We start from the raw sequence: 25,344 nt of genomic DNA, 5'->3' as shown, positions 1-25,344 counted from the left end.
TATAATCAAGCCAGAAGACCAGCTTCGGGGCTGATGGGAAGTCGCGATCTGTGTCCACTGGCTCTGAAAGCGGCGTGGCCAGCAAGGCTGGTGGTGGCAGCACTGACAGGTATGACGTCACACAAATAAGCTATGCTAGAGTAGAGGTCTCAGGTTAGAATCCCATATAGGTCTTCTGGCCTGATTCTATAATCAAGCCAGAAGACCAGCTTCGGGGCTGATGGGAAGTCGCGATCTGTGTCCACTGGCTCTGAAAGCGGCGTGGCCAGCAAGGCTGGTGGTGGCAGCACTGACAGGTATGACGTCACACAAATAAGCTATGCTAGAGTAGAGGTCTCAGGTTAGAATCCCATATAGGTCTTCTGGCCTGATTCTATAATCAAGCCAGAAGACCAGCTTCGGGGCTGATGGGAAGTCGCGATCTGTGTCCACTGGCTCTGAAAGCGGCGTGGCCAGCAAGGCTGGTGGTGGCAGCACTGACAGGTATGACGTCACACAAATAAGCTATGCTAGAGTAGAGGTTTCAGGTTAGAATCCCATATAGGTCTTCTGGCCTGATTCTATAATCAAGCCAGAAGACCAGCTTCGGGGCTGATGGGAAGTCGCGATCTGTGTCCACTGGCTCTGAAAGCGGCGTGGCCAGCAAGGCTGGTGGTGGCAGCACTGACAGGTATGACGTCACACAAATAAGCTATGCTAGAGTAGAGGTCTCAGGTTAGAATCCCATATAGGTCTTCTGGCCTGATTCTATAATCAAGCCAGAAGACCAGCTTCGGGGCTGATGGGAAGTCGCGATCTGTGTCCACTGGCTCTGAAAGCGGCGTGGCCAGCAAGGCTGGTGGTGGCAGCACTGACAGGTATGACGTCACACAAATAAGCTATGCTAGAGTAGAGGTCTCAGGTTAGAATCCCATATAGGTCTTCTGGCCTGATTCTATAATCAAGCCAGAAGACCAGCTTCGGGGCTGATGGGAAGTCGCGATCTGTGTCCACTGGCTCTGAAAGCGGCGTGGCCAGCAAGGCTGGTGGTGGCAGCACTGACAGGTATGACGTCACACAAATAAGCTTTTTTTTTATCCACAACGAGGAAGCTCTTGGCCTGTATCTCACCTGATGGTAAGTGACGATCAGGCCGAAGGTGGAAGCGAGCTTCACCCGGAATCCTCAACCACGGAGGAACTGGCTATCTTACCTCTAACTGCCGGAACACAACAATGCTGTTAACATTGTTGTTATGGCGACAGACTTAGGTAAGATGGTGGTAGCTAGCCAGGCGGACTTAGAACAAGCCCTACCACCAACCAACCAACACAAATAAGCTATGCTAGAGTAGAGGTCTCGGGTTAGATTCCCATATAGAATCAGGCCAAGAAGACCAGCTTCGGGGCTGATGGCAAGTCGCGATCTGTGTCCACTGGCTCTGAAAGCGGCGTAGCTAGCAAGGCTGGGGGTGGCAGTACTGACAGGTATGACGTTCCCTCTCGTTATGGTTTGACTAACCTAATAAAGGCCTCCTCATGGATTTCCACAACTACTAAACTAAACTAGGTAAACTAGTCGAGAATGCTTTAGTGCATTAAGTTCGCCTTATGTACAAATTTATTTTGGCATTAAAGTTTAAATAAATAAATAAACGACAAAACGACGCTAACGAAACGGGTTGAGTAAGCCTGATGTTCGCATATTTCTTCCTTAGTCGCCTCTTACGACATCCACTACACCAGGCAGGCATTATTTGCTTAGGCATATTGCGCTTTAAGATTCATAATAACATGTTATTTTGATTTTTGCAGAATATTGGAATGTGGCCTCGAAGAAAAAAGATCGACGCATTCGATGGAAATGTCAAAAAGCACATCGTCTATCAGCAGCCGAATGTCTGTTCTAGAGAGTTTTGAAGAGGTATGTATTAAAACTTTGTAAAACGAATCACTCAATTTTAGTGCTTATTTCATTGTAGAAAATAAAAGGTACAATACAATAAAGGTGGTATTCTTAATTTATGTATTGATATTCACATCAATGATTGGTTAAAATTATCTAATGTAAGAATGTTTTATCTTTCAGACAAAAGTGCGTCACTCGTTGGATTCGAAGAAAGAACTGAATTCGAATCGGGAAGATCCGACACCAGCCGCTAAGCCCACCTTATTAAATTCGCCCACTGCTGCAGGTAAATGTTCACCCAATTTTAATCATTTTACTTCTTTTAGTATTGATTGTTATCACATTGAAATTATGTACCTTATCACTCGAAGAGGCGTCTTCAAAATTAATCACTCATTTGTATTTAAAAAGTAGGCAATAAATAACCCACGAGTAAGACAACATGACGTCTACGATGCTATGTTCGTTCCGATACGTTATCGTCTCATTTTTAAACTGCAAATCACCAGCGTCACACAACCATTACTTAAAAACTACCACCCATCATTGACTACGCTGATGCATGTTATTGTGATCTTTCCGAGGCTCACTGACAAACTTGATCGTCTTCTCAATGGTTGCATTAGATTCATTTTCGGCCTCCGGAAATTTGATCATATCTCGAGTTATAGATCCCAACTCAATTGGCTTCCCATTCGTCAGCGTAGGAACTCTAGACTTCTTGGCATTCTTTTCGCCGTTCTCTCTAATCCCACCTCTCCTTCCTACCTTAAAGAAAAGTTTACATACCTGCACCAATCGCATGACCGAACTCTCCGTTCTTCCGGAAACCTTCGGCTTGTTACACCTGTCCACCACTCTGCCTTCTTCTCCAAGTCCTCTACAGTGAAGGCTACTCGCCTTTGGAACTCGTTGCCACAAGATATCAGAGAGTCGGAAACGAGGACATCGTTTAAAATGAGAGTACGTAAACACCTTTCCACATGATTGCGTAATATTGTTTATTTATTTATCACATATTATATGGTATTATATGTTAATTATATTTATTTATATTATATGTTTGTATGTATCTGTATATATGTATGTATATGTGTGTATGTATGTAGGTATATGTATCTTAAATATTATATCAATTAAAAATTTAACTTCAATTTTAACTTCTACCCTTCTACCTCTACCTTCGCACTCACAGCTTTCTGCATAACCCAAGGGTCGACTGGCTGAGAATGCTTAAATAGCATTAAGTCCACCTTTTGTACTATTTTATTGTGAAATAAAGTTTTTATAATAATAATAATAAACTAGGGATGTTATGGATATATAGTTTTGGTTATGGATACGGTTACGGATATCCATAACATCCCTGTTAAAAACTAATCCACACAATATTTTTCACCTACAGGGCGAACGCTCCTAAACATGTTAGACGAAATCAAAAAGCCACAAGCGCCGCCGCCGCCTGTCGCCTCCACAAGACCGCCGCCCGAGCCCGCCGACAAATCGCCGAACGCCAAAACCGAAAAAATCATTTCCAACTCGGAAAAAATCGTCGCAACATCAGAGAAACTCACCGAAAACATAATCTCCCGGTCGTCAGGCATCTTCGAAAAGTCAAACACGCTGGAAAGAATCGAGAAAATAGAGGAGAAAATACCGGAGAAGCCAAATAAGACTGCGGATAAAAGTGCGTCTGGAACGCTTGAGAGGCGGTTGCATTCTTTAAAAGCGGAGAAAGTGGAACCTGCGAAGCAAGATAAGGTAGAAAAGATTGAGAAGAGTGAAGGAACGGAGGCGTTGATCGCGCAGCTCAATAGTAGGGTAAGTTTCTTTAGAGGCTCTAGGCTTTTGATTGTATAACTTTTTAAAATGTAGGTCTGTATAATAGCATAGCTGCTCCACCAATTGAGGAATTTTACCATTTGATAAAAATATGATACAAAAAAACGATAATAATATATTCCAATTGATACGAAGTGTATGTGGACTTACAAAAATCTTATGAAACACTAGTTTGTTTGACTGTACACTTCCGCGGTCATTCAAATGCTAGCGTATGAAACATTATTATAGTTTACTATAGTCTGGTCTGTGAGCACGTAGAATTTTGTCCAATGACCTCAAGCTACCCATCCTTATCGTTCGCGCGTAATTATGTTGCTGTCGCGCTCGCACAAAATTCAAAAGTCAAAATTCTACGTGCTCACAGACCGGTCTTTAAACATAAACTGTATCTCTCCACAGATATCAAATTTGGAAAAGATCATCGAGGTGCAAAACTCAATGTTCACCGCAGCGGTAGAGGAGCTCTCCGCTAAGCTGCAAGCGGAGGCGGACAAGCGGCAAGCGTTGCAAGCGGAGGTGGCTAAGCTCGCGCACTGCGTCACGCAGGTGTAGCGGCCCCGCGCCCACCCGCGCCCTAGGTATTCTAGCTACGTGCACATGTAAAGGGATATCGACATTATAGCAGAGTAAATACAAATGAGTAGGTCATCTTCATAGAAACGCACCGAGCGCGGTTTGTATGTGAGCGCGCCAATACGTATGCGGCGCGCACGCACACACTGACAAAATTCGGCGCAACTCCCCGATAATCCACGATAATAACAATATTATAATAAATTAAATAATAATAAGTGTGTGCGTGCGCGCCGCATACGTATTAGCGCGCTCACTTACAAACCGCACTCGGTGCGTTTCTATGAAGATAAGCTACTCATTTGTATTTACCTACTATGATTATAGGCCGCGCAGCGAAAGTTGAGGCGAATACGTACTCACACTGATGTTATATTTGAATACAGTAGCTTTACCATGAGTTTACATTTACGCTCGTATTCACAAACATTACTATGAAGTCACTGAGTGCGCGTGGACGCACAGGGTGACACACGAACCAATCACAGAGCTCTATTCCACGCTGTGCGTTCGAATTGCACATAAGCAAGCATCGTTTGTGAATATGAGATTATTGTTAATGTCGTCGCTAGCGAGTGCATGAAAAATCGTTGACGATTTTAGTTCTTGAAAGCAATCGTAAGGAGCGCTGTACAAGTTGTCATACATACATTCCATTTCATTTTTTACGCAGTCGCTAGCGAACACCTAAAGTAAACTCATGGTACGCACACTGAGTCCATACAACACGTTACAGATTCAAGTTGAAATATCGAAAACAGTAACTACCTCTCTCTTGACAAATTATGTCTGCACGCGAGACAGAAAACACTTGATAGTTCACTATGCAATTTAGCGCGGCGAGCGTATACAGATACAAATCTTTGCTTGTTTTGATCGCCTTAACTTACGTTGCGTGACCTATCGGCTGCTCGCGAGATTGAGCACTAAGTCGAGAGGTTAACGTTTAAATTGGCTCTCGAAGAAAACACCCCGCGAGCCAGCCATTAACGTCGATATTTGTCGTTAAGGAAATGGTTGAACGGTTGACTTCATAGTAGGGATATGCTCGGATTTTGCACACCCTATTTCTTACAGTAGAGGATACAATTTGGCCCGTATGTAACACGTATGAGCCTAATAGAAGGGCGTCTATCGTTCAACCGTTTTTAAATTACAACTGCCACAAACAGATTAAAAACCTTCGATGAAATAAGGCTAAGGCCATAGTAGGTGCCTGTACCGGTGCTATGTGAATAGTCGACTCATTTTAGACTTTGAATGTGGTGACCATTATGTCTCTGTTATTGTCTTTCTTTGCTTGTGAAAGTGAGTTAAAAATTCAAGATAAAGTCCCACAGTCAGTAGTCCAAATTGAGATTTTAAATGGATAATTTAAATTGAACGAATGAAAATATTGAACGGAACTGTCGGTCATTCATTCGATAGTTCAATTTGTTTGTGGCAGTGTAAGTGAATTGTGCACTCCGTTTAGAAGTGGCTAAACGTGTAAGCGAATAATGAAATTGGGATAAAAGTAAACGCCTGGTGCCTGCTCTTTCTATCATTATACTGAGAGAACGAGAGGTGCTTTAAAATTGGCGTGTTTGTATTCTAAACGGACTTCAGTAGTTAGACAAGCTAATGGGCGATTATGGTGTGGGTTGGCGGTCAGGAGAGTAATTGAATAAGATTTCTTGTGTATTCATATAACAAATCAAGTACCTATTGTATAGTGTGGAAAGATATTTAATACTCTAGCTGCAATTACATTTAGTTAGATAAAATCTATTACGATCTACGATTGGTTATTCCACGTAGATTAACTAGTAATTGTTGGCAGCTAGATTTTGTGCGCATTCAACATAAATATTTCAGCTATATTTAAATTTAGTTAGAGAAAATCTACTAGGATTCAAAGAGTGGGGTTTGCAGTGTGGAATTGGAATGACCTTTATGTTCAGTATATTTTGTAGTTAGAAGTAAACAATTTTGAATGTAAGGTTCTTTGATGTTCAGTAAGGCTTTGGCCGCTGTATGGTAATAATAAAGATGTTCAAATAGTCACGATTATATAATTAAAATTATGATAATTTTCTCTTGTTACAAGTTGCATTAGTGCGACTTAAGTACTGTACAGATAAGCGAATCGGCATTAGTATTCACAATCGAGTGGTAAAATCGAATAATGTAGATGAGTGGGCTAGAAACGGGCTATTAAATACTTCCAAAGGTAAAGTCGACTCGCTTATTCATATAGCAAGCCTTATTTTCGCATCTTCTAAAATCGACACTGCAAAAAACCTAGTCTGATTCGGCTATTTAAAGATACATTTGTGTACATAGTCAAGCGTAGGGTCTCTCGACCGTTTTTTATTATTATGATATTGCTCGGATGTAATATTTTATTTTGTAATACAATTTTGTAAGTAATCGTGATGATGATTCGATGGCATCTGGGAAGAGATTGTAGGTGAAACAGCATCCTCATAACACCTATTCATTGCATTCAAATGAGCTGACATGAATAAAAGCAATGTAAATGTGACCTTTAAGTCTTGAAGCAGTCGTATTTGTATAAAACATGTGTTTAGTAAACACTGTTGTTTACCTATGTTTTTTCTAGACTTTATGTATGGTTATATTGTTATGTTCGCGGGGCCTGAAGCGTTTGACTAAAAGTCATACTGACGGAAAAAATCCTTGTCTCATGTATCTTTAGTATTGGAGAAAATCCGTGTACATACATAGCTATGTGAATATACTTTTTATCGTGCCAGCTTATTTTGAAATATACTGAGTAAGGTGCTGCTAATGTCATTTAAGTACGTACCATTCCAGTCATCAAATTTTGATACTTCTTCTAGGCCATATTTAAATGTACTTAGAAAAACCGGTGTTGATACTTAAATTTGCTATTATAATACTCCTTCGAAAGGCAGCATGAAGAAAGCAGTCATAACTTGTCAGATGTGTGTAAAATCGATGCCATAGTCATAAGAGCTACCTTTACAAACAAAATGGATGAACATTTTGAAAACTATTATGTAATTAGTACAAATTGTAGTTATTTATACTATCTTCTTTCTTAATACTAACGTAATATTTCTAAGTCAACGTTATACTATCTTTTCTTTTATAATTTGCGTCTTGAGTAGTTTTCTGGAAACTGTTTCAGACTGCTTTTCTCTCTTTCTTTACGTGCACTTAAGAATATCTGTTTTCAGAATTTTGTCTTTCAAGTGCTCTTCATGAACCTACAACAAAATGTCAATTGATTTTGAATTTTATATTATAAGCTTGAAATTCAATATCTTCTGGAAAAATTGGTGTAGGTAAGTTGATATGACAACGTCTGTACTATGTGTGACTTTATCTATTTAACTGAATACAAGTAATTAAGTTCAAATGTACATGTTCAAAGGTAGCTCAGTTCAAATGAATCGTACGTATTACTATTGTGTGTCATAAAATACAGTATGGTATGAATTGGGTGTGATAACTTTTGATGAAACAGTAACAGTTATTATGTCATATCATTATTTTGTGTAAGTTGCTAACACGTTCTTTTGGCCTATCGTTTTAAAAGGCCTTGTAATGTTACATAGAAACAGTAATTATTAATTAAGTTCAATTACAATTTAAGGTGAAACATTGATGATATTCTATTTTCTTTGGTAACAGATTTTGTAGTTTTGCCGATGTGATTTTTCAACAATTTAATAATTATAATTAAGTCGTATGTTCCATTAAACGCCGTATAAACTCCGATGCAATCTTATAAGAGCCTGTAATTGTAGGTACTAAATTAGTGTTCTTACGGGCTATTACAAAATTTGTGCCATTTAATTTTATTTGCTGCACATTTGTATATTGCGAAATTGTATGTTTGTAAAACAATCCATAACGCTGTACATTAATTATTATAAATTGTGATCTACACATTCCATGTCTATACACATTAATTTATAATTATCTATGTATCTTTCCCTGACTTAGATTGTATAACCAAAGTTCATTTCATTGGTATTTTAACAATAATACCTACTACTACTACCTATATTGTATATTTATGAAGCAAAAGCCATATTTTAGGTACAGTTAATATATTTTTGTAATTGTACAGAGATTGTTTAAATGTTATTTAGATAACGTTGTACCTTTTTGTAACTCGACCATATCTTGATGTAATTGATTTTAACGTTTACCGCCGCTAAGTTCGGATCCTCCTCTATATTATATTAAGGCTAAATATATAAGACTTAAATGGGAAATTTAATTTCGAATTTGTGAGCATGCAAAATGGTTGTGTTCGCCCATCCATTATTTCAACCGATTGGTCTTTATCTTGGATTTATACAACACATATTTATTATTGCAACTAAGGAATATTGGTACATAATAAGTAAATTTTTAGTATTAATTTAGAGGTTGTAGATCTAGGTTACGATGTGATAGACGTTGCCTAACTTATACATTTATAACTTTATTCGTGAATTATTTAAATGGCTTTAATTATGCACAAATTAGGTCACACTAAATAACCATTCCTTTAGTTGATATGTAAATTTATCGGTAGAACGCTTAAGATGATGCATTCGATGTTTGTGTATACAATGTATATTTATTAATACAAATGTTTTGTTTTTATACAGTACTTAAATCTGATAGACATGCCTGGTAAATATATGTTGTTGGATTGCATTTTATATAAACCTTAATAGTGTTTATTGCGCTTATATTATCGTAAACTATCACATGCGACGATAAACTAATAATAACATAAATAAGTAACTTTATTTTTTATTTGGTGACGTTAATTATTGTATAAATGCCATATTAAATGAAGAGAGTGGGGAGTGTTGACATCCTGTTGTAAAAATAAAAAATGCTTTATCTATAAATTTTCAATTGTTTTTATTGTTAGTCAACCCTTTTTTTACTACAATAGGAAAGATATTGGTATATTATTATGAAGAGTAGGGCGAAGGGAAAATTGATTTGGTAACAGATGAGTTGATCTTGTTACGCGCACTATCTAAACGTATGATAATGTAGATAATCAATTTAATCAACGTTCCTTAACAATTTTACCTTGAATATTTACCTACGTATACACGATACAGTGGAAACGATAAGTGATTCCTAAACTATACAAGATATCGGAAAACTAGTTACTGATCCTGAGTGCTTCACGAGCTCTTTCAAACGGTATCAACAATAGGATACAGAATAAACTGATATATCCGAAAATTCAATGTTTCCAGCTTCCATACTAAATGTATGCCAGCCACACAATATTATAATAGAAGTGTATTTCTTTTGATTAAATAATAACCTCTTAAAATAAACTCGTAAATTGCATACTTATTTAAAATTGGAAAGCATTGATTTACTTCATCATCATCGTCATCATGTCAGCCATAGGACGTCCACTGCTGAACATAGGCCTCCCCTAATGCTTTCCACGTTGATCGATTGGTAGCGGCCTGCATCCAGCGCTTCCCTGCTACCTTTACGATGTCGTCGGTCCACCTTGTAGGTGGACGTCCCACGCTGCGCCTTCCGGTACGCGGCCTCCATTGATTTACTTTCCTTGATTTACTTGCTAAAATATAATCAAAAGATGAGTGCCATGACTGTGGCTGTGCTAAATGTATGGAAAATGGTAACATTGAATTTACGGATAGACTCAGTTTATTCTGTAATCTATTTATTGATGCTGTTTGATAGAGCTCATGAAGCACTTTCATAATCAGTTATCAGTTTTTCGATATCTTGTATAGTTTAGAAATAAACGAGTGAGATAACTTATCGTTTCCACTCTGTATATGTATTTTTTATGTAAAGGATTAAGATTGAATAAGAATTTATATCTTTATATTTTGATGTCAAAAATGTTTGGTGAAAAATCAAGAGATAGTAAGTAATAAAAATTAGGCAAGAAAACGAAAAGTATCTTTTTTAAAGGTACTTGGAAGAATTCACGGTTGCCTTTGCGTATTTTCTGCCCTAATGAGCTCCCTGAGGATCAACTCTGTAAATAGCTTCCCGTTTCTGAACGCACCGCCAGAGGGCGCAGCTCAAAAGCCTTTGTTTTGGAGAAAGTGAGTACAATATTAAAACTAATTTTAAAAGATTAATCTACACACAGACTTGATTCTTTATTGTTTGTTTTACTGGTTTTACCTACATTTATCATTGTTCATTTTACATTGTGGATGCATGTCTGTATTAAAAATGATAAATAAATACACTCAACATCAAATAAACCGCACCTTCCGCGACGCGAACTTTAAAGATTTTCTTCTGACACAATCATGGTACCCCAACAATATTGGTGTTATTTGAAAGCCCAATAAATATCCTTAAAGAAAAATACATTTCATTTCTAAATAAATGATTAACATATACCATAAATGTGACTTGAAAATAGACCTCACTTTGGGCTCACCTCTGGGATCAATTAGACCAATTTTTATGGTTATAAAACCAAATAAAGATCTCACGTGTCCTCTTTAACAGATGGATAGCGATTAATCCCAACTTAACAGTTTTATAGTCATAAAAAATGGCTACAGCGTAACTACCTATTTTTTGAAGAAGTGACTCTGGATCCTTGTAAAGACACATTTTTGGGGTAAAAACCTTTCCTTTAATGAAATGAAGTTTAGAACTAGGCTTTCAAACGGTACCAATGTTGGTGGGAAGTGGGGATGCATACGTTTTATAAGTGCTTGTCGCGGGAGGTGCGATTTATTTGATGCCGAGTGTATAATTTATCAACATTGCAGAACTGTCGATGGTAGATCATGTTTACAATAAGTCAGTTTTTAAAACAAAAAAATCAGGGGTTATCTGTTAAGAAATAACCACGTATTTTGTTTCCATGTGCTTTTCCTCATTTCATCTTACCTACTGATCGTTTACATTTGTGGTGTCAGTATGCAGGTACATAAAGCACTTACATGAGCCCGCACCAAAACAAGTTTAGTTGTGCATGTAGGTGTATTTGATGTAGCATCACTATAATAGAAAATGACTAAGTAAGATCACTCTATTTTTTCGTTTATTACTTACACATTCATGATATTACGCTCGCTGTTTATCGGCCCATAAGATCGATAGGGTAAAATAAAGAAAATCTAATTGAATTGATTGTATGATTTTTTAGCATCAAAATACTCTCTTTACACTTATAAGAAAATTTTTCATAAAGAAAATTTTAAAGATAACTTTCCACCGTTTTATGTTCAGGTTAACACTAATATTTAGGAGATCTAAATATTTTAATAGTATCAGAAAACAATACTTAAAAATATTTTTCTAACAAATGGTGTTTTTTCGTGACCAACGATTTGGAGATAGTCAACAGTTAGAGTAGGCGCACACCGTTGATTTTTAGTTGGCCGATAGTTGTGCCCGATTTCAAATTGTATGAAGAATCGGCCAAATAAAATCGGCGTAGTGTGCGCACTCCCATACATGCCCATACTGATCAACAGCCCGACTAAACTATCGGCCGACGAAAAATCAACGGTGTGCCTACTCTTAGAGATAGTAAACAGTTGAAGCAATTCGAACAAGATCATTGACCCCACCGTTTAAAGTTTTATTGTGTGATCGCCGTAATCGGTAAAATTACGACACAGGCTGGATTGGTATTTGGTAGAGCAGAGGCGCTCGAGTTCGAATCCAGTGTGTAACACATCGTATCGCTGGTTGGTCGTGTAGTGTGTAAATATGGCCCCCGAAATTAAATATACGAAGGTGAGTAACATAGGATTATGTATTAGATCTTATCTTGTTAGTTTAAAATGTATTTTGAAAACACACTTCAAATGTAGAGTCGTTTCAGCTGTAGCTAAAATATCAACTACCGGCCGGCATATTGATAAGCCTGTCATACAATGTATATCTTTATCTACGCAAATAAGCGATTGTGTTCGTAAATATTATACACTGTATGGTTTGTTAACGTGACAATACGTTTTTACTATGGCATTATCAGTTGTTATGTTACCAACAGTTTAAAACTATTTTGAAGCAATAAAGTTTTATGTAAATCCCATTAAACGTTTGTCAACATACGATGTATGTGGTAGGTACTACTCGGGACGAGCAGCGCGATTATCTACAATTCCTGGTTATTTTCGATTCAATTACACTACAAGGACGTCTGCGGACATAGGTATTATTATGGAGTACAGTGTCTGTTTATAATGCAGCTCGCACGTTATCGGTCGTCGACGAAATAAGACTATTTCTATTTAAACACACACTATAAAAATTATATAAATTCTCTACAAACATAGAAAATACTTAATTAGTAACTACTAACTGTAGTAGTTATCTTAAGTCTTATCTATAGCAATGTTATTTTGTACACACCACTATAATATGCTGGGTCAGTAATGCACGTCAATAGTTCTGCTGTGCTGGGGAGACATCATAAGTAAAAAAAGCATTTTAAATGTACAGACAAAATAATCACTGGCGTTAAAATACATAATTCTATACTAATAAATATTATAAATGCGAAAGTAACTGTCTGTCTTGCTTTCACGCCTAAACCACTGAACTGATTTTGATGAAATTTGGCATAGAGAGAGTTTGAGTCCCAGGAAAGGCCATAGGATAGTTTTTATCCCGGTTTTTTAAACAGGGACGCGCGCGATAAAGTTTTTCTGTGACAGACAAAATTACACGCGGGCGAAACCGCGGCCGGAAGCTAGTTTGTGATTTAAGTGCGTACACGATTACACTGTCACATACATACTTACTTGTTTCTATAGATGTGATTTTTTTTAAACTGAAACATAGTGCAATTGAAATGAAAATGAAATTAACTAAGTATTTGGAATTCTAATGGTAGGTATGTTTGTTTTCGTTTCAGCTTTTCATCAACAATGAGTGGGTGGACGCAAAAAGTGGCAAGACGTTTGAAACTTACACCCCGCACGATGGCTCCACCATCGCGAAGGTGGCTGAGGGAGACAAGGTAAGCTTTTACCATAACAGACTAATATGATCTCTACACGGTTTAAGAACAAACTGTCTCTTTCGTTCGTTTCAGCCGAAAGACGTCCACTGCTGGACAGAGGCCTCCCCCAAGGATTTCCACAAAGACCAGAGGTGGAATTGTGTAAAGCAATCGTAATCATTTGACAGTTCATAACGTACGATAAAGTCAGTTAAACAAAGCGTTTGACAGAATAATCGTACGTTATGAACTGTCAAATGATAACGATTGCTTTACACAATTTCACCTCTGTTCTGCGCCGCTCGTATCCAGGCACCTCCAGCGACCTTCACCAGATCGTCGGTCCACCTAGTGGAAGGCCTGCCCACGTTACGTCTTCCGGCTCGTGGTCGCCACTCAAGAACTTTCCTGCCCCAGTGGCCATTAACTCTACGAGCTATGTGCCCCGCCCACTCTGCCACTTGATTTTAGCGATTCTGCGGGCTATGTCAGTCACTTTGGTTCTCCTACGGATCTCCTCTTTATACAAAGTAAAACCGAAATACCTAATTCTCTCCGCAAAACGATGCCGAAACAAAACTGTTACGAATTTTATTTTGGCTAGGACCCTATGAGTCGCTGATTTTAAAGAACGATTCCGGGACTCGGAGAGCACTATACTACTTATACAGTGTCGGCTTATGAACCCATTTACTTAACACCCTGTAGATTTAAATTAGTTCCGATCGAGCTACGCTAGAGAACCGGCCCGGCGCCGTACCGGTTAGAAACCGGCCTTTTAATGTATTAAAATAAAGTTGCATGTCACAGGCCGATATAGATCTGGCGGTGGCAGCGGCAAAGGCAGCGTTCGCACGCAATTCCGAATGGCGCCTTATGGACGCATCGCAGCGCGGGCGCATTCTGACGAAGTTCGCGGATCTCGTGTCCCGGGACAGAGCCTACCTGTCCCAGCTCGAGACTTACAACAACGGCTTGGTGGCTGGCTTCTCTACCATGCTGATGGACATGGCCATATCGAACATACGATACTTGGCCAGCTTGGCTGATAAAATTCAAGGAGACACGATTCCTACAGGTTTTGCAAATAACTTCTATGATATTTGATGAACTAGTTATTATTAAAGTTGAAACTCATCTAGGTGCTTTTCTAGTAATCTGAACAAAAGAGATCCCTAAAGTGGGAATCGAACCCACGACCCTCCTTCCTGGCGACTGCTCTGACCATTGAGCTACTTAGAGATTTGTTCGAAGGATTTAGGATTTACCCAATAGGTATCTGTTGTGGGTTTGATTGTCACCTTTAGATAATTCGTATCTTTTCAAGATATTGAAACTTGTTAAAATAGTTTTTATTTTTCACAATTTGCTAAGTAAGGTAGTTTTTAAAATTTTGGAGTAGGTAAGTTACTGTAGGTATACCTACCTATTTATGTAATTGAAACTTTTGTGTCTAGTGTGTTGTTGTTGTTGTCGCGAAGAGATATTTGCAATAATTCAACAACTAGGTAACACGATTTCTATCGACTCAACATAAAATCTACCTACTAAGTAATAACTCTATGATGGAAACTCGCGAAATATCTGTTAGATAACAGCTACACATACAATAATATTTAACTGAATTTTCAACTGTAACTTTTTTTCAGATGGAGATTCGTTCACTTACACCCTGAAGCAGCCGGTTGGCGTTTGCGGACTTATCCTCCCATGGAATGGACCTATTGCTATCTTTGTGAACAAAGTGTGCACTGCGTTAGCTGCAGGTTTGTAATGATGCTTATAGTAAGGTAGAAGTAGTATTCAGCTAGTTATCTATTTACTGCAAATGTTTGAATGCGTAGGCAGCTTGCGTGTGTAGTTATCAGTTGATATCATAAGTGATAATCACGATCTGCTGATTCATTGTTGTCTCTTCAGTATAAAACTACTGTGGATTGGTATTTACCTCGTCTATTCTGGTCTAGTCTAGATTCTAGCTTTGCTGTGATTGCTTTTCAATAGATCTTTAGGTATGAAACGTTTTTGAACCTCGAATGAGGCATGCGTTGTATTTTGATGTAGGTATAGGCAGCATTCATACATTTTAAAATAATGATTTCCAACAATAAAACTCGGTTTGCGATTCATTACACACTGCTTGCTTGCTAAAATAACGTAAAGTCTCTACCTTGATCTTGCATTGAATATAAATTATGCAATAAGAAAACTGGACTCCAAACTCTAAATCTAAATCTTGACAAGTATATGTATAAACATTAGTCATCTTGACTTAATATAAAAATTGGTAATACAGGTTGCACAGCAGTGGTGAAGCCCGCCGAGCAAACGCCTCTGACGGCGCTCGCGCTCGCCGCGTTGCTCGCAGAGGCTGGTGTCCCCAAGGGAGTGGTCAACGTGGTCAACGGCTACGGGGAAACCGCTGGAGCTGCGTTGACACATCACCCGGACGTCGCTAAGATCTCCTTCACTGGTTCTGTTGAGGCAAGTGACAACCAACAAGAGAAGGAACGTCATGGTTTTTCGACTTTTCTTATTTCTCGAGGCACGAGAATTATCGACATGCCGGGCAAGATGCGCGCCATGATAAAATCTTATCGATGATTTTACAAATGTATGGACTTATCGCGTAAAATCAATAAAATGGCGTGATAAACGCTTGACGCGGCGCGCATCTCAGGCTTATAGGATTTCTCCGGTTTCTGGACAAGGAACCCTAGAAAGACAATAAGAGCACTTATCTATTGTATGTTTCGCTTTTCATTGTCACTGAAATATTATGTTACTACAAATGTGTTCGTGCAATGGGGCAGCAAGGTTCTGGAGTGGAGGCTACGTACCGGATAGCGCAGCGTGGGACGTCCACCAACAAGGTGGATAAACGACCTCATAAAGGTAGCTGGATGCAAGTCGCCCAAGCCCAACTGGTCAATTTGGAAATCATTCAGGCGCGGATCCACCGTTGTGGGCACTGTGGGCATGCCCACAACCCTAATTTGCTTGTTTTAAATTATGATCTATTGATAAGATCGATAGGCATGTATGTATGTCCGGGCATGTAGTGATCCAACTCTCACTTTGCTCATTTTTGGTGGCTGTGCCCACAACCTTTTTTGAGGGCTGGATCCGCGCCTGAAATCATTGGCTTTCCTATGTTCAGCAGTGGACATTCTGTGGTTGAAATGATGATGATAATGACAAAACTGTATCCAAATTCTTGATTGTTAAACACTTTTTTAAATTTTTCCTATGTCTGCAGGTCGGGAAATTAATTCAGCAAGCAGCTGGAGCGAACAACCTGAAGAGAGTGACCCTCGAACTCGGGGGCAAAAGTCCTCTGATCATCATGGATGACGCTGACTGTAAGTCAAGAGACAAAAGCAATAAGGGCACATAAGCTTAACTTTTAGCTTCTTATATGGTTAACATAAGAGCGATTTTGCAACATATGTTAGATGAGGTTGAGGATGAGGATATGATGACCTCTGAGATCCTGTATCAGTAATAAGCAGATTGTTAATAATACTACAATAATACTTATTATGCTAATGCAGCAATGTAAATAACGCAGAACACACATCACGTTGTTCTAGGTACATCCTATTTTTGTTTTTTGCGTAAGAAAATTATTTTTAAACTACATGTTTGTCAAGTTTAATCCAAGAATTGCCCCCCTAGAATTTATTTATTTATATTAGGAAGACCAGGGTTTGTTTATCATTTCATAATATTTCCTTGAAATGTATATTACGAGTAAAATAGTCCTATAAGTTTTCAAAGGAAATCTTATCGAATTGCTTACACAGCCATAAGAATTCCCGCAGTAATTTCTTTCAAACACGTCACGCTTATTTTCAAGCAGGAAAATTTGAACCAACGAGTTATGAATTCCGTCACGCGCAACTAGAGTCGTGTCTGCAAAACCGTGAATGTAATTTACCAGCGCTTAAGTATAAAATATCATCTAGTAAAGGAAGAAAGAATAGAAAAACACGATAAGTAATGCTGGGTACCTACACCATGATCTGCGAATTTAGTTAAGACCAAATTTCATAATTACACTTGCATGTCATGCCTAATTTGCATCCTGACATGCCTGTATGTCTAACTTGAAAAATATTAAAATCAAATGCTATCTACCTACTCGTATGTCAGATACAGATACCTAATACCTATGCCAGATAGCACATCATAGGTGGCAAGGACAAGGAACTTTAAGAAAGTGTACCAGTTAGGTACTGGCATGTGTAAGATTTAAGATTTCAGCTATTTCCATATTCAAGTCCATACTTAACAAAATTATCCTCATCCACAGTGAACTTGGCAGTGCCATACGCAGCGAACTCCGTATTCTGCCACCAAGGGCAAGTGTGCGTGGCCGCATCGCGTCTGTTCGTGCAAGCTGGCATCTACGATAAGTTCGTCGAGGCAGCCGCTAAGTATGCGCAGGGCATCAAGATTGGCAACCCCGCGGACCCTACCACGCAGCATGGGCCACAGGTAAGCTAACCAATACCTAAAGATAATACTTATTTGTAAGAAAGAAGAACGGTCACCCTGTATAATCCGGCTGTATCTCCAGGTCACCTAGATACATTCCATAGCAGCTGTAACAGACATTTAGGTACATAAATTTACCAATTTTGGTGATAAATAGACATTTTGTATTAGTTTTTGTATAACGCCTGAACAAAAACAAAGGGTAATATTTTGGTGTTATACATAGATTTCGAATATAAAAAATATATAATTTAACTAATTAAGACATGACAAAAAACTGAGGCATGTCTCGTTTCTGTCGGGCCTGGGTCACAGATGACCGTTCTTCTTTAAATGAATCTCGTTTCCTTGAATAACTAACTAACAACGTAACTTGAGTACGTCTTGGGCGATATAATTAATATTTTATTAAACGTTTTCTATACTACTTATACTTATACTTTGAGTAAAAATTGGAAAATTTCAGAAAACAACAATAAAAAATGTGCGTTTTATGAGAGCGGAAATTTAGCAAACATAAATAGGTAGTTCACTAAAATGTTTTATGAAAGTTTCATTTCAGTCAACTTTGATGTTGAATCTAAGCTTTCAAGTGTAGATTAAAATGTAAGGTTCTCAAAGCTCAAAAAGCTCTTTGTTGGAGATTATTTACAGGAAATACGAGTCAACGTGAATCGGAAACTTTAGCTTTACGAGAGAAATTCAAAAGTTACAAAACATAAACAACTGCAATAAACTGAGTTTCAGAGGAAGTTGAAGCACGTGCAATAATAATTGTGTAGGTAGACAATAAAATTGGTTACAATAAGTATCTGGGAATATAAATAACTTTTACTTCAAATGTATTAGTGTAGTTTAACCAACGAGCCAGGCGTTGTTCTACCTAATATTTAATGTTTTACCATTAATTTCGGGATGCTAGGGAACTACAGGACTAAACCTATGCACGCAGGAAGATTCAATGAATGCTACTGACAACGCCACTCTTGTAGCAGAGTTTTCGGCTGACACTGTATATTTTTAAAAATTATAAATAACTTGAATAAATCGAACTGCCTAAGGCGGGAATTGAGGTTTGTTGTCGACACGACAAGAAGAAACCTATACATAGGTACCTTCATATAACTATAATCTTGCAGGTTGATGACGTCATGTTCAAAAAAGTTTTGGCGTACATAGAGAAGGGAAAGCAAGAAGGAGCTGTTCTGAAGGCGGGAGGAAAGCGCGTCGGGAACTCTGGCTACTACATAGAGCCTACGGTCTTCGCAAATGTTAAGGACGACATGACGATTGCCAAAGAAGAGGTAAGTTTTGGACAGTGGACAAATAAACACTGTGCGGTCGTGTAGTTGTAATAGGGTTGAGTTTGCAACAAAACTGCACAGTCTGATGTTGTATAGTCCGGTCACCGAGCACTATCGATAAGGATGGGTAGCTTGGGGCCATTGGACTAAATTCTACGTGCTCGACGACCGGACTTTACATAAATGCCAATATACGCGATATGCATCGATATGTATGTATAGATCGTGCCATCCACGAAGACGCGCCCCACCAATTTTTGTCAAGGGAAGCACGGGGAGTTTGATCCGAGCAATCCGAGCGTCATTATTGTAGTGTGCGTGTGCACTCATGGATAATTTTGCGTGCACCGATAACACTCAAACAGCGGTAGAATGGTGGGGCGCGTCTTTGTGGATGGCACTATCTACTTATTTCGTCGCTCCATTATTTTGCTGATTGTATTTATTTACTATAGGAGCAAAACGAACTAAAAGAATAAGTGATTGCACGGAAACCCATGTGAATGCGGAAAGGAGCTTGCCTTTGTGTCTTAACTATAGATGGGAGACAATAGGAGTATTGATAGTCCCAAGTCCCAACGGCTGCACAAAAGAAAACACGTGATCCACAAGAAATAAGAGGGGGTCACATAATTATTATAATAGTGGAATCGGGGTCAATGCCGAAATCTAAGCCGTATTCATTAATGGTTCCAATTAAATGCAGTCAGCATACGTTACTGATATAATATATACGTAGCATTGGTTTCACGAAGTCGAAGCTAAAACAAACACACTCGTCATTATAGTCCAGTCAAATTAGACATGAACCCTGCAATAATTCGCATACAGCTGAAAATTGGTACGAATGTTCGGAGCACCATTATGAATTAAGTGTGAAAAGTCCCCATCGATCCGACATGTGCAAAAAAAAAATTCAAGGTCAAACTTAAAAAATACCGGTTTTTGAGATTTTCAGCCAAACGGTAAGTTTTATCACAAAAATATGTATGACAAGGTTTAAGACCATACAATTATCTATCAAAATTGTCTATACACTTTCTCCTAAGAGTCAGCGTTTCTGAGATTCGATGATCCGAAGAGTCAAAAAAGTGTTTTCTTCATAACGGTCTTACACATAAATCCAATGTGATATCGCCTCGTGCCTCGACTCAGCATTGTATCATGATGTGTTGTCGACGTCGAATATAAAATGATCAACCTCAATGTCGTTTGTCATCTTTAATTGTCGAAAAATGGGTGCAACTTAGACGAAGGACTGCACCGTGAGTTTCTAAGATACGAAGTTTTCGTGTCTATTATGTTTAAGAGCTCTTAAATGCACACGTCACTACTTTACTTGTCTCTATGGTCACTCTTTTAGCCCGGTCAAGTCAGAAAATCCAGGTTATAATAATTCGCATAGAGCTGAAAATTTGTGTGAATGTTGAGAACACCATCTTTAATGAAATGTCAAAAGTCCCCAACGATCCGTCATTTGAAAAAAAAAATACGAAGTCCAAGTTTTTTGCATTTTTCCGCCAAACAGTAAACTTATCATAAGAAATGATAAGAAATAGTAGTAGATCATAAAATTATCTATTAAAATTGTGGGTGTGTAATGTATGATATAACTACATATCATATAATACTTAGAGGATATAACATCAAATTATATAAAATCGTTTAATATAATAATTATTTACTATAATAAACGAATAATATAATTTTAATTTATAATTAAAACGAATAATTTTAAGACAAATAACTATTAACTGATATAAAATGGTTTGATATAATGAATATTTTCTATAAAACTTACAATGTATACTATTTAAAACAAATAACATTCAAATCATATAAAAATAAAATGTCGAACAATCAAATGAGATAAAATTCTTTTCCTATAAAACTTAAATCATATAACAATAATAATTTTATATAAAGTTCATTTGTTATAATAAGCATTGCATGCAGCAAGCAAGCAAGCGAGCAAGCAAGCTAGCATGCAGGCAAGCAAGCAGGCAAGCAAGCTAGCATGCAGGCAAGCAAGCAGGCAAGCAAGCTAGCAAGCAGGCAAGCAAGCAGGCAAGCAAGCAAGCAGGCAAGCAAGCAAGCAAGCAAGCAGGCATGCAGGCATGCAGCATGCAAATTTGACTAAAAACTTGAGACTTCTGTCACGGCTCCGGCACTGCGGGGCTCTGGCGGTCCCTCGCGTGCTAATCGTCGCAGATGGCTTTCGCTCGACACCGCGTCTTCGGCTTGCTGGCCGGCTTCGCCGGCCAGCCTCAGCCGCGGCGCCTCGCTTCCAGCCACCTGCTCCTCAGCCCGCGGGCCGCCTCGCCCCTCCGTGCCTACGCGCTTCTAAATTACACTCTAGGGGTAGGGCAGACTAGACTACGTGGAGTCGGTTTTACGGCGATTCGTTTTTGTCACTAAAGTCATTTATAAGTCAAGCTAAAAAAGAACATACTTAAAGTTATATCTATCAGAAATTATATCAATTAAAGAGTATAACAAATAATATTTATTACAAGTAATGGTTATGTGAAATAATATTTATATTAAACAAAATTACATCAAATGAGTCTTAGATTAAGTAAGGTTTATATCAAATGTCTTTATGCGTTGTGATTGGTATCTGAAATGATATTATTAGAAATGATTTATTATATGAAGTAAACATTATATGTTAAAAAATTATATCAAGTGTTATTATAACATACGTTTATTATACAATATGAACGTTATTGAAATGAATTTATATCATATAAACTTATATAAACTGTCACGCACCCTAAAATTGTCTTTGCCCCTTTTTCCTAAGAGTTACCGTTTATGTGGTAACGATGCAAAAAGTTGGAGAATTCACATTCTGTTAACTACTCCACAAGTCCACAACTTCAACTCTATTAAAATAGTTTTGAATTGAACAGGATAACAAATACATCTTAAAAAAGGCCTACTGGGGAAACTTGGTAAAAAAAATGCGCCAAATAACCCTCATAGGTGTTGTGGAAACATGAACATATAACGAGAACATCTTAACTAACTTTTTCGTTCGTTCGTTCTTTAATCGTTCTACCTCATAATCGGTGACTCTTAGGAAAAAGAGGTAAAGACAATTTTAATAGATAATTTTATGATCTACTATTATTTCTTATCTATTTTTATGATAAGTTTACTACTTGGCCAAAAAATGCAAAAAACTTGGGACTTCGAAAACTTTTTTTTTAAATGACGGATCGTCGGGGACTTTTGACATTTCATTTAGGATGGTGTTCTCAACATTCACACAAATTTTCAGCTCTACCTATGCGAATTATTATAACCTGGACTGTCTAACTTGGTCGGGCTAAAAGAGTGACCATAGAGTTATAAGTGGAATAGTGACGTGGGCATATAAGAGCTTTTAAACATAATTGACACTGAAAATCTCAAAAACCCGTATTTTTTAAGTTTGACCTTGAATTTTTTTTTTAGCACATGTCGGATCGATGGGAACTTTTCACAGTTAATTCATAACGGTGCTCCGAACATTCGTACCAATTTTCAGCTGTATGCGAATTATTGCAGGGTTCATGTCTAATTTGACGGGACTATTAGTATTGTCCAGAGTAGTGCAGTAGTAAGCATAGTTTAATGAGTAGATAATGTCAAAGCAAAGTATTTCGTAGCATGTGATTTTTATTGTTTTGCAGTAGGTGGTAGGTAGTACAATAATTCGAATGTGGAGAATTTCTTCGAATATGCTGCGTAGCCGTTGTTCTTGCAAAAGACTCTACGCATATTTTTGCTTCCTATTTATTGTTTAGTAGTGACTTCTTATTTACTTAGAGGAACATACGATTTTATAATAAAGACGTGTCCTATCTTCTGATGTGATAACAAAATATCTAGATTTATTATAACGAATTGTATTTTCCTTAGATCTTCGGCCCCGTCCAAAGCATCTTCAAGTTCGACACTCTAGAGGAGGCCATCGAGCGCGCCAACAACACCAGTTATGGCCTAGCAGCTGGCATCTTCACCTCTAACTTGAACAACGCGTTGCAATTCAGCAAGCACGTGGAAGCTGGCATTATTTGGTAAGCGGCTTTCGCTAAGGGACTAGCTACCTTATTATGATAGCCAGAAAAGAACCAAAGAGTAAGAGAGGAGTCAGTGCTTACGACGGCGAAATGGTTATATTTGCTTACAAATCTAGGTAGGTAGATGAAGTAAACGATCATCCATAAATAAAGTGGCGTCTCTCGTATATTCTGTGAGTGACTCATGTCCATGATTTCATAATTCATTAAGAGTACACCGTTGATTTTTAGTTGGCCGATAGTTGTGCCCGATTTTAATTTGTATGAAGAATCGGCCAAATCGAATCGGCGTAGTGTGCGCACTCCCATACATGCCCATACTGATCAACTGCCCGACTAAACTATCGGCCGACGAAAAATCAACGGTGTGCGCCTACTCTAAAAGTTAGGCCGTTTTCAACCGACTTCAAAAAAAAAGGAGGTTCTCAATTCGACCCGTATGCTTTTTTTTTTCTATGTTTGTTACGCGATAACTCCGCCAATTATGAACCGATTTGAACAAATCTTTTTTCGGCGTATAGGTAATACCTCAAGGGTGGTCCCATTTAAATTTAATAATAGAAAAAACAACCCCCAAGGGTGGAAAATTGGGGATGAACTTTTTTATACGCAATATCTCCGCCGATTATAAATCAATTTGAACGATTATTTTTTTGTTGAATAGGTATTATCAAAAGGGTGGTTTCATGCGAATTTGAAGAAAATAATTCACCCCCAAGGGTGGAAAATTGGGGATGAACTTTTTTATACGCAATATCTCCGCCGATTATGAACCAATTTGAACGATTTTTTAATTTTTAGGTTTTTTTGGTGTTCACGCATTTGAAGTCGGTTTTTTTTTTTTTAAAGTTAATTATTCATAAACTCTTACAGTTGGGTATTTTTATTTTTTAAACATTAGTATCACTTTGATTAGTTTGTTGTGTTGTAGCTTAAATAATTTAAGGTCGCAAAACATTTCTCTTCACTCTTCGTTTACAATTTTCAGGGTCAATACTTACCTGGCTATGGGCCCACATGCTCCTTTCGGCGGCTTCAAAGACTCCGGACTCGGTCGCGAAAAGTAGGTTTATTTGTTTTAAAACTATTAACAAGCTATAACTTAGAATTTTTACCAGTTATAATGACGTTTATTGTTTTTTTTTCAGTGGCATGAAGAGCATAGACGCCTACCTTGAGGTCAAGACTGTTACCATCTCTTTACCTAAGAAATTTTAATTAGAATTTAAAGACTATGGTTGCACCACCCTATTTTAACCGTAACAATAACAATAACCGGTGCTTTTTGTATGGAGTTTGACAGATTTTTGACGTTTGGCAAAGTTAAAGTAAGATAGTGGAACCCAGCCCAATGTATCCTCGGAATACTTAAGGCCTGCACATTACAATTTCAGAGGGTATTGAATGATGTGAAATCGTTATCTCTTTTATATTTTACTTTAAACATTGTAATGTATATTTTTATTGTTTTAATTAAAAATAAAAATGTTATTTTATTACAAGCACGTGTTTTAAAAACATGGATTAAATCGTCGTCAGTTCAGTTTTAGTTTTCTGGCAATACAATTCGTATAGGTTATTTAATTTAAATATCTCTATAACAGAGTTGTTCAAAACTTAATTGTGCCACAATTACGTCCTAATTACTTACCTACCCAGTTGCTGGAATCTCTCAAGTTATTAATATAATGAGATGGGAAATTAAAAGTTGCCAAGATTCGGTAAAGTTTCAAGTAGAGCCTAGCTCAATTTTCAAGTTTTACCGTTCAAGCGTTTACTTAATAATATTTCTTTGACTAAAACAAGATTTTGTTTAGTATTTCATTTATTTATAACGTACAGTATAAAAAACTTAAGTAAAAACCAATTTATAACAATAACAACCAAAATAAATGCTTATGTATAAAATGTCATGTTCCCTTAAAGGGGATTATGCCAGTTTGAAAATTTTTGTTCTTTTACGACCTTTAAAAGGTCGTATCTCGTAAGGTTCAAATTAAATATATTAAATACAAACAAAAAATCTTTCCTCTTTATAATATTAGTATAGATTATGGCCCTGTAACAACGTTCCCATTATATTAGGTATATGTATAAAACGGTTAACAATCTTTATGGAATGTTATACATTATTCTGTAAGTTCTATAAATGAGAGAAAATAACATACAAGTAAAAGAAAAACTAAATCTTACTTTACTTTTA

The 25,344-nt window shown here is 37.6% G+C and overlaps 2 protein-coding genes across 2 annotated transcripts; both read left to right on the top strand.

Moving 5' to 3' along the window:
• Window positions 1–33: 33 nt before the first annotated feature.
• Window positions 34–9,188, top strand: LOC135074158 (uncharacterized). The gene is made up of 10 exons (XM_063968465.1): window positions 34–86; window positions 198–296; window positions 385–483; window positions 572–670; window positions 759–857; window positions 946–1,044; window positions 1,794–1,902; window positions 2,068–2,173; window positions 3,293–3,708; window positions 4,132–9,188. The coding sequence occupies exons 1-10, from the start codon at window positions 34–36 to the stop codon at window positions 4,282–4,284; spliced, it is 1,332 nt and encodes a 443-aa protein (XP_063824535.1). The 3' UTR covers window positions 4,285–9,188.
• A 2,754-nt stretch (window positions 9,189–11,942) lies between these two features.
• On the top strand, window positions 11,943–24,643 carry LOC135073842 (aldehyde dehydrogenase 1A1-like). Its single transcript, XM_063968058.1, has 11 exons — window positions 11,943–12,054; window positions 13,181–13,285; window positions 14,078–14,345; window positions 14,917–15,033; window positions 15,564–15,751; window positions 16,527–16,629; window positions 17,583–17,767; window positions 18,907–19,071; window positions 22,981–23,138; window positions 24,130–24,204; window positions 24,290–24,643. The coding sequence occupies exons 1-11, from the start codon at window positions 12,028–12,030 to the stop codon at window positions 24,357–24,359; spliced, it is 1,461 nt and encodes a 486-aa protein (XP_063824128.1). The 5' UTR covers window positions 11,943–12,027; the 3' UTR covers window positions 24,360–24,643.
• Window positions 24,644–25,344: the final 701 nt, after the last annotated feature.

This window comes from Ostrinia nubilalis, chromosome 8, assembly GCF_963855985.1.
Source record: "Ostrinia nubilalis chromosome 8, ilOstNubi1.1, whole genome shotgun sequence".
NCBI lineage: Eukaryota > Metazoa > Arthropoda > Insecta > Lepidoptera > Crambidae > Ostrinia > Ostrinia nubilalis.
Note: the sequence above shows the minus strand (reverse complement) of the source record. Positions and strands in the feature narration are given on the sequence as shown.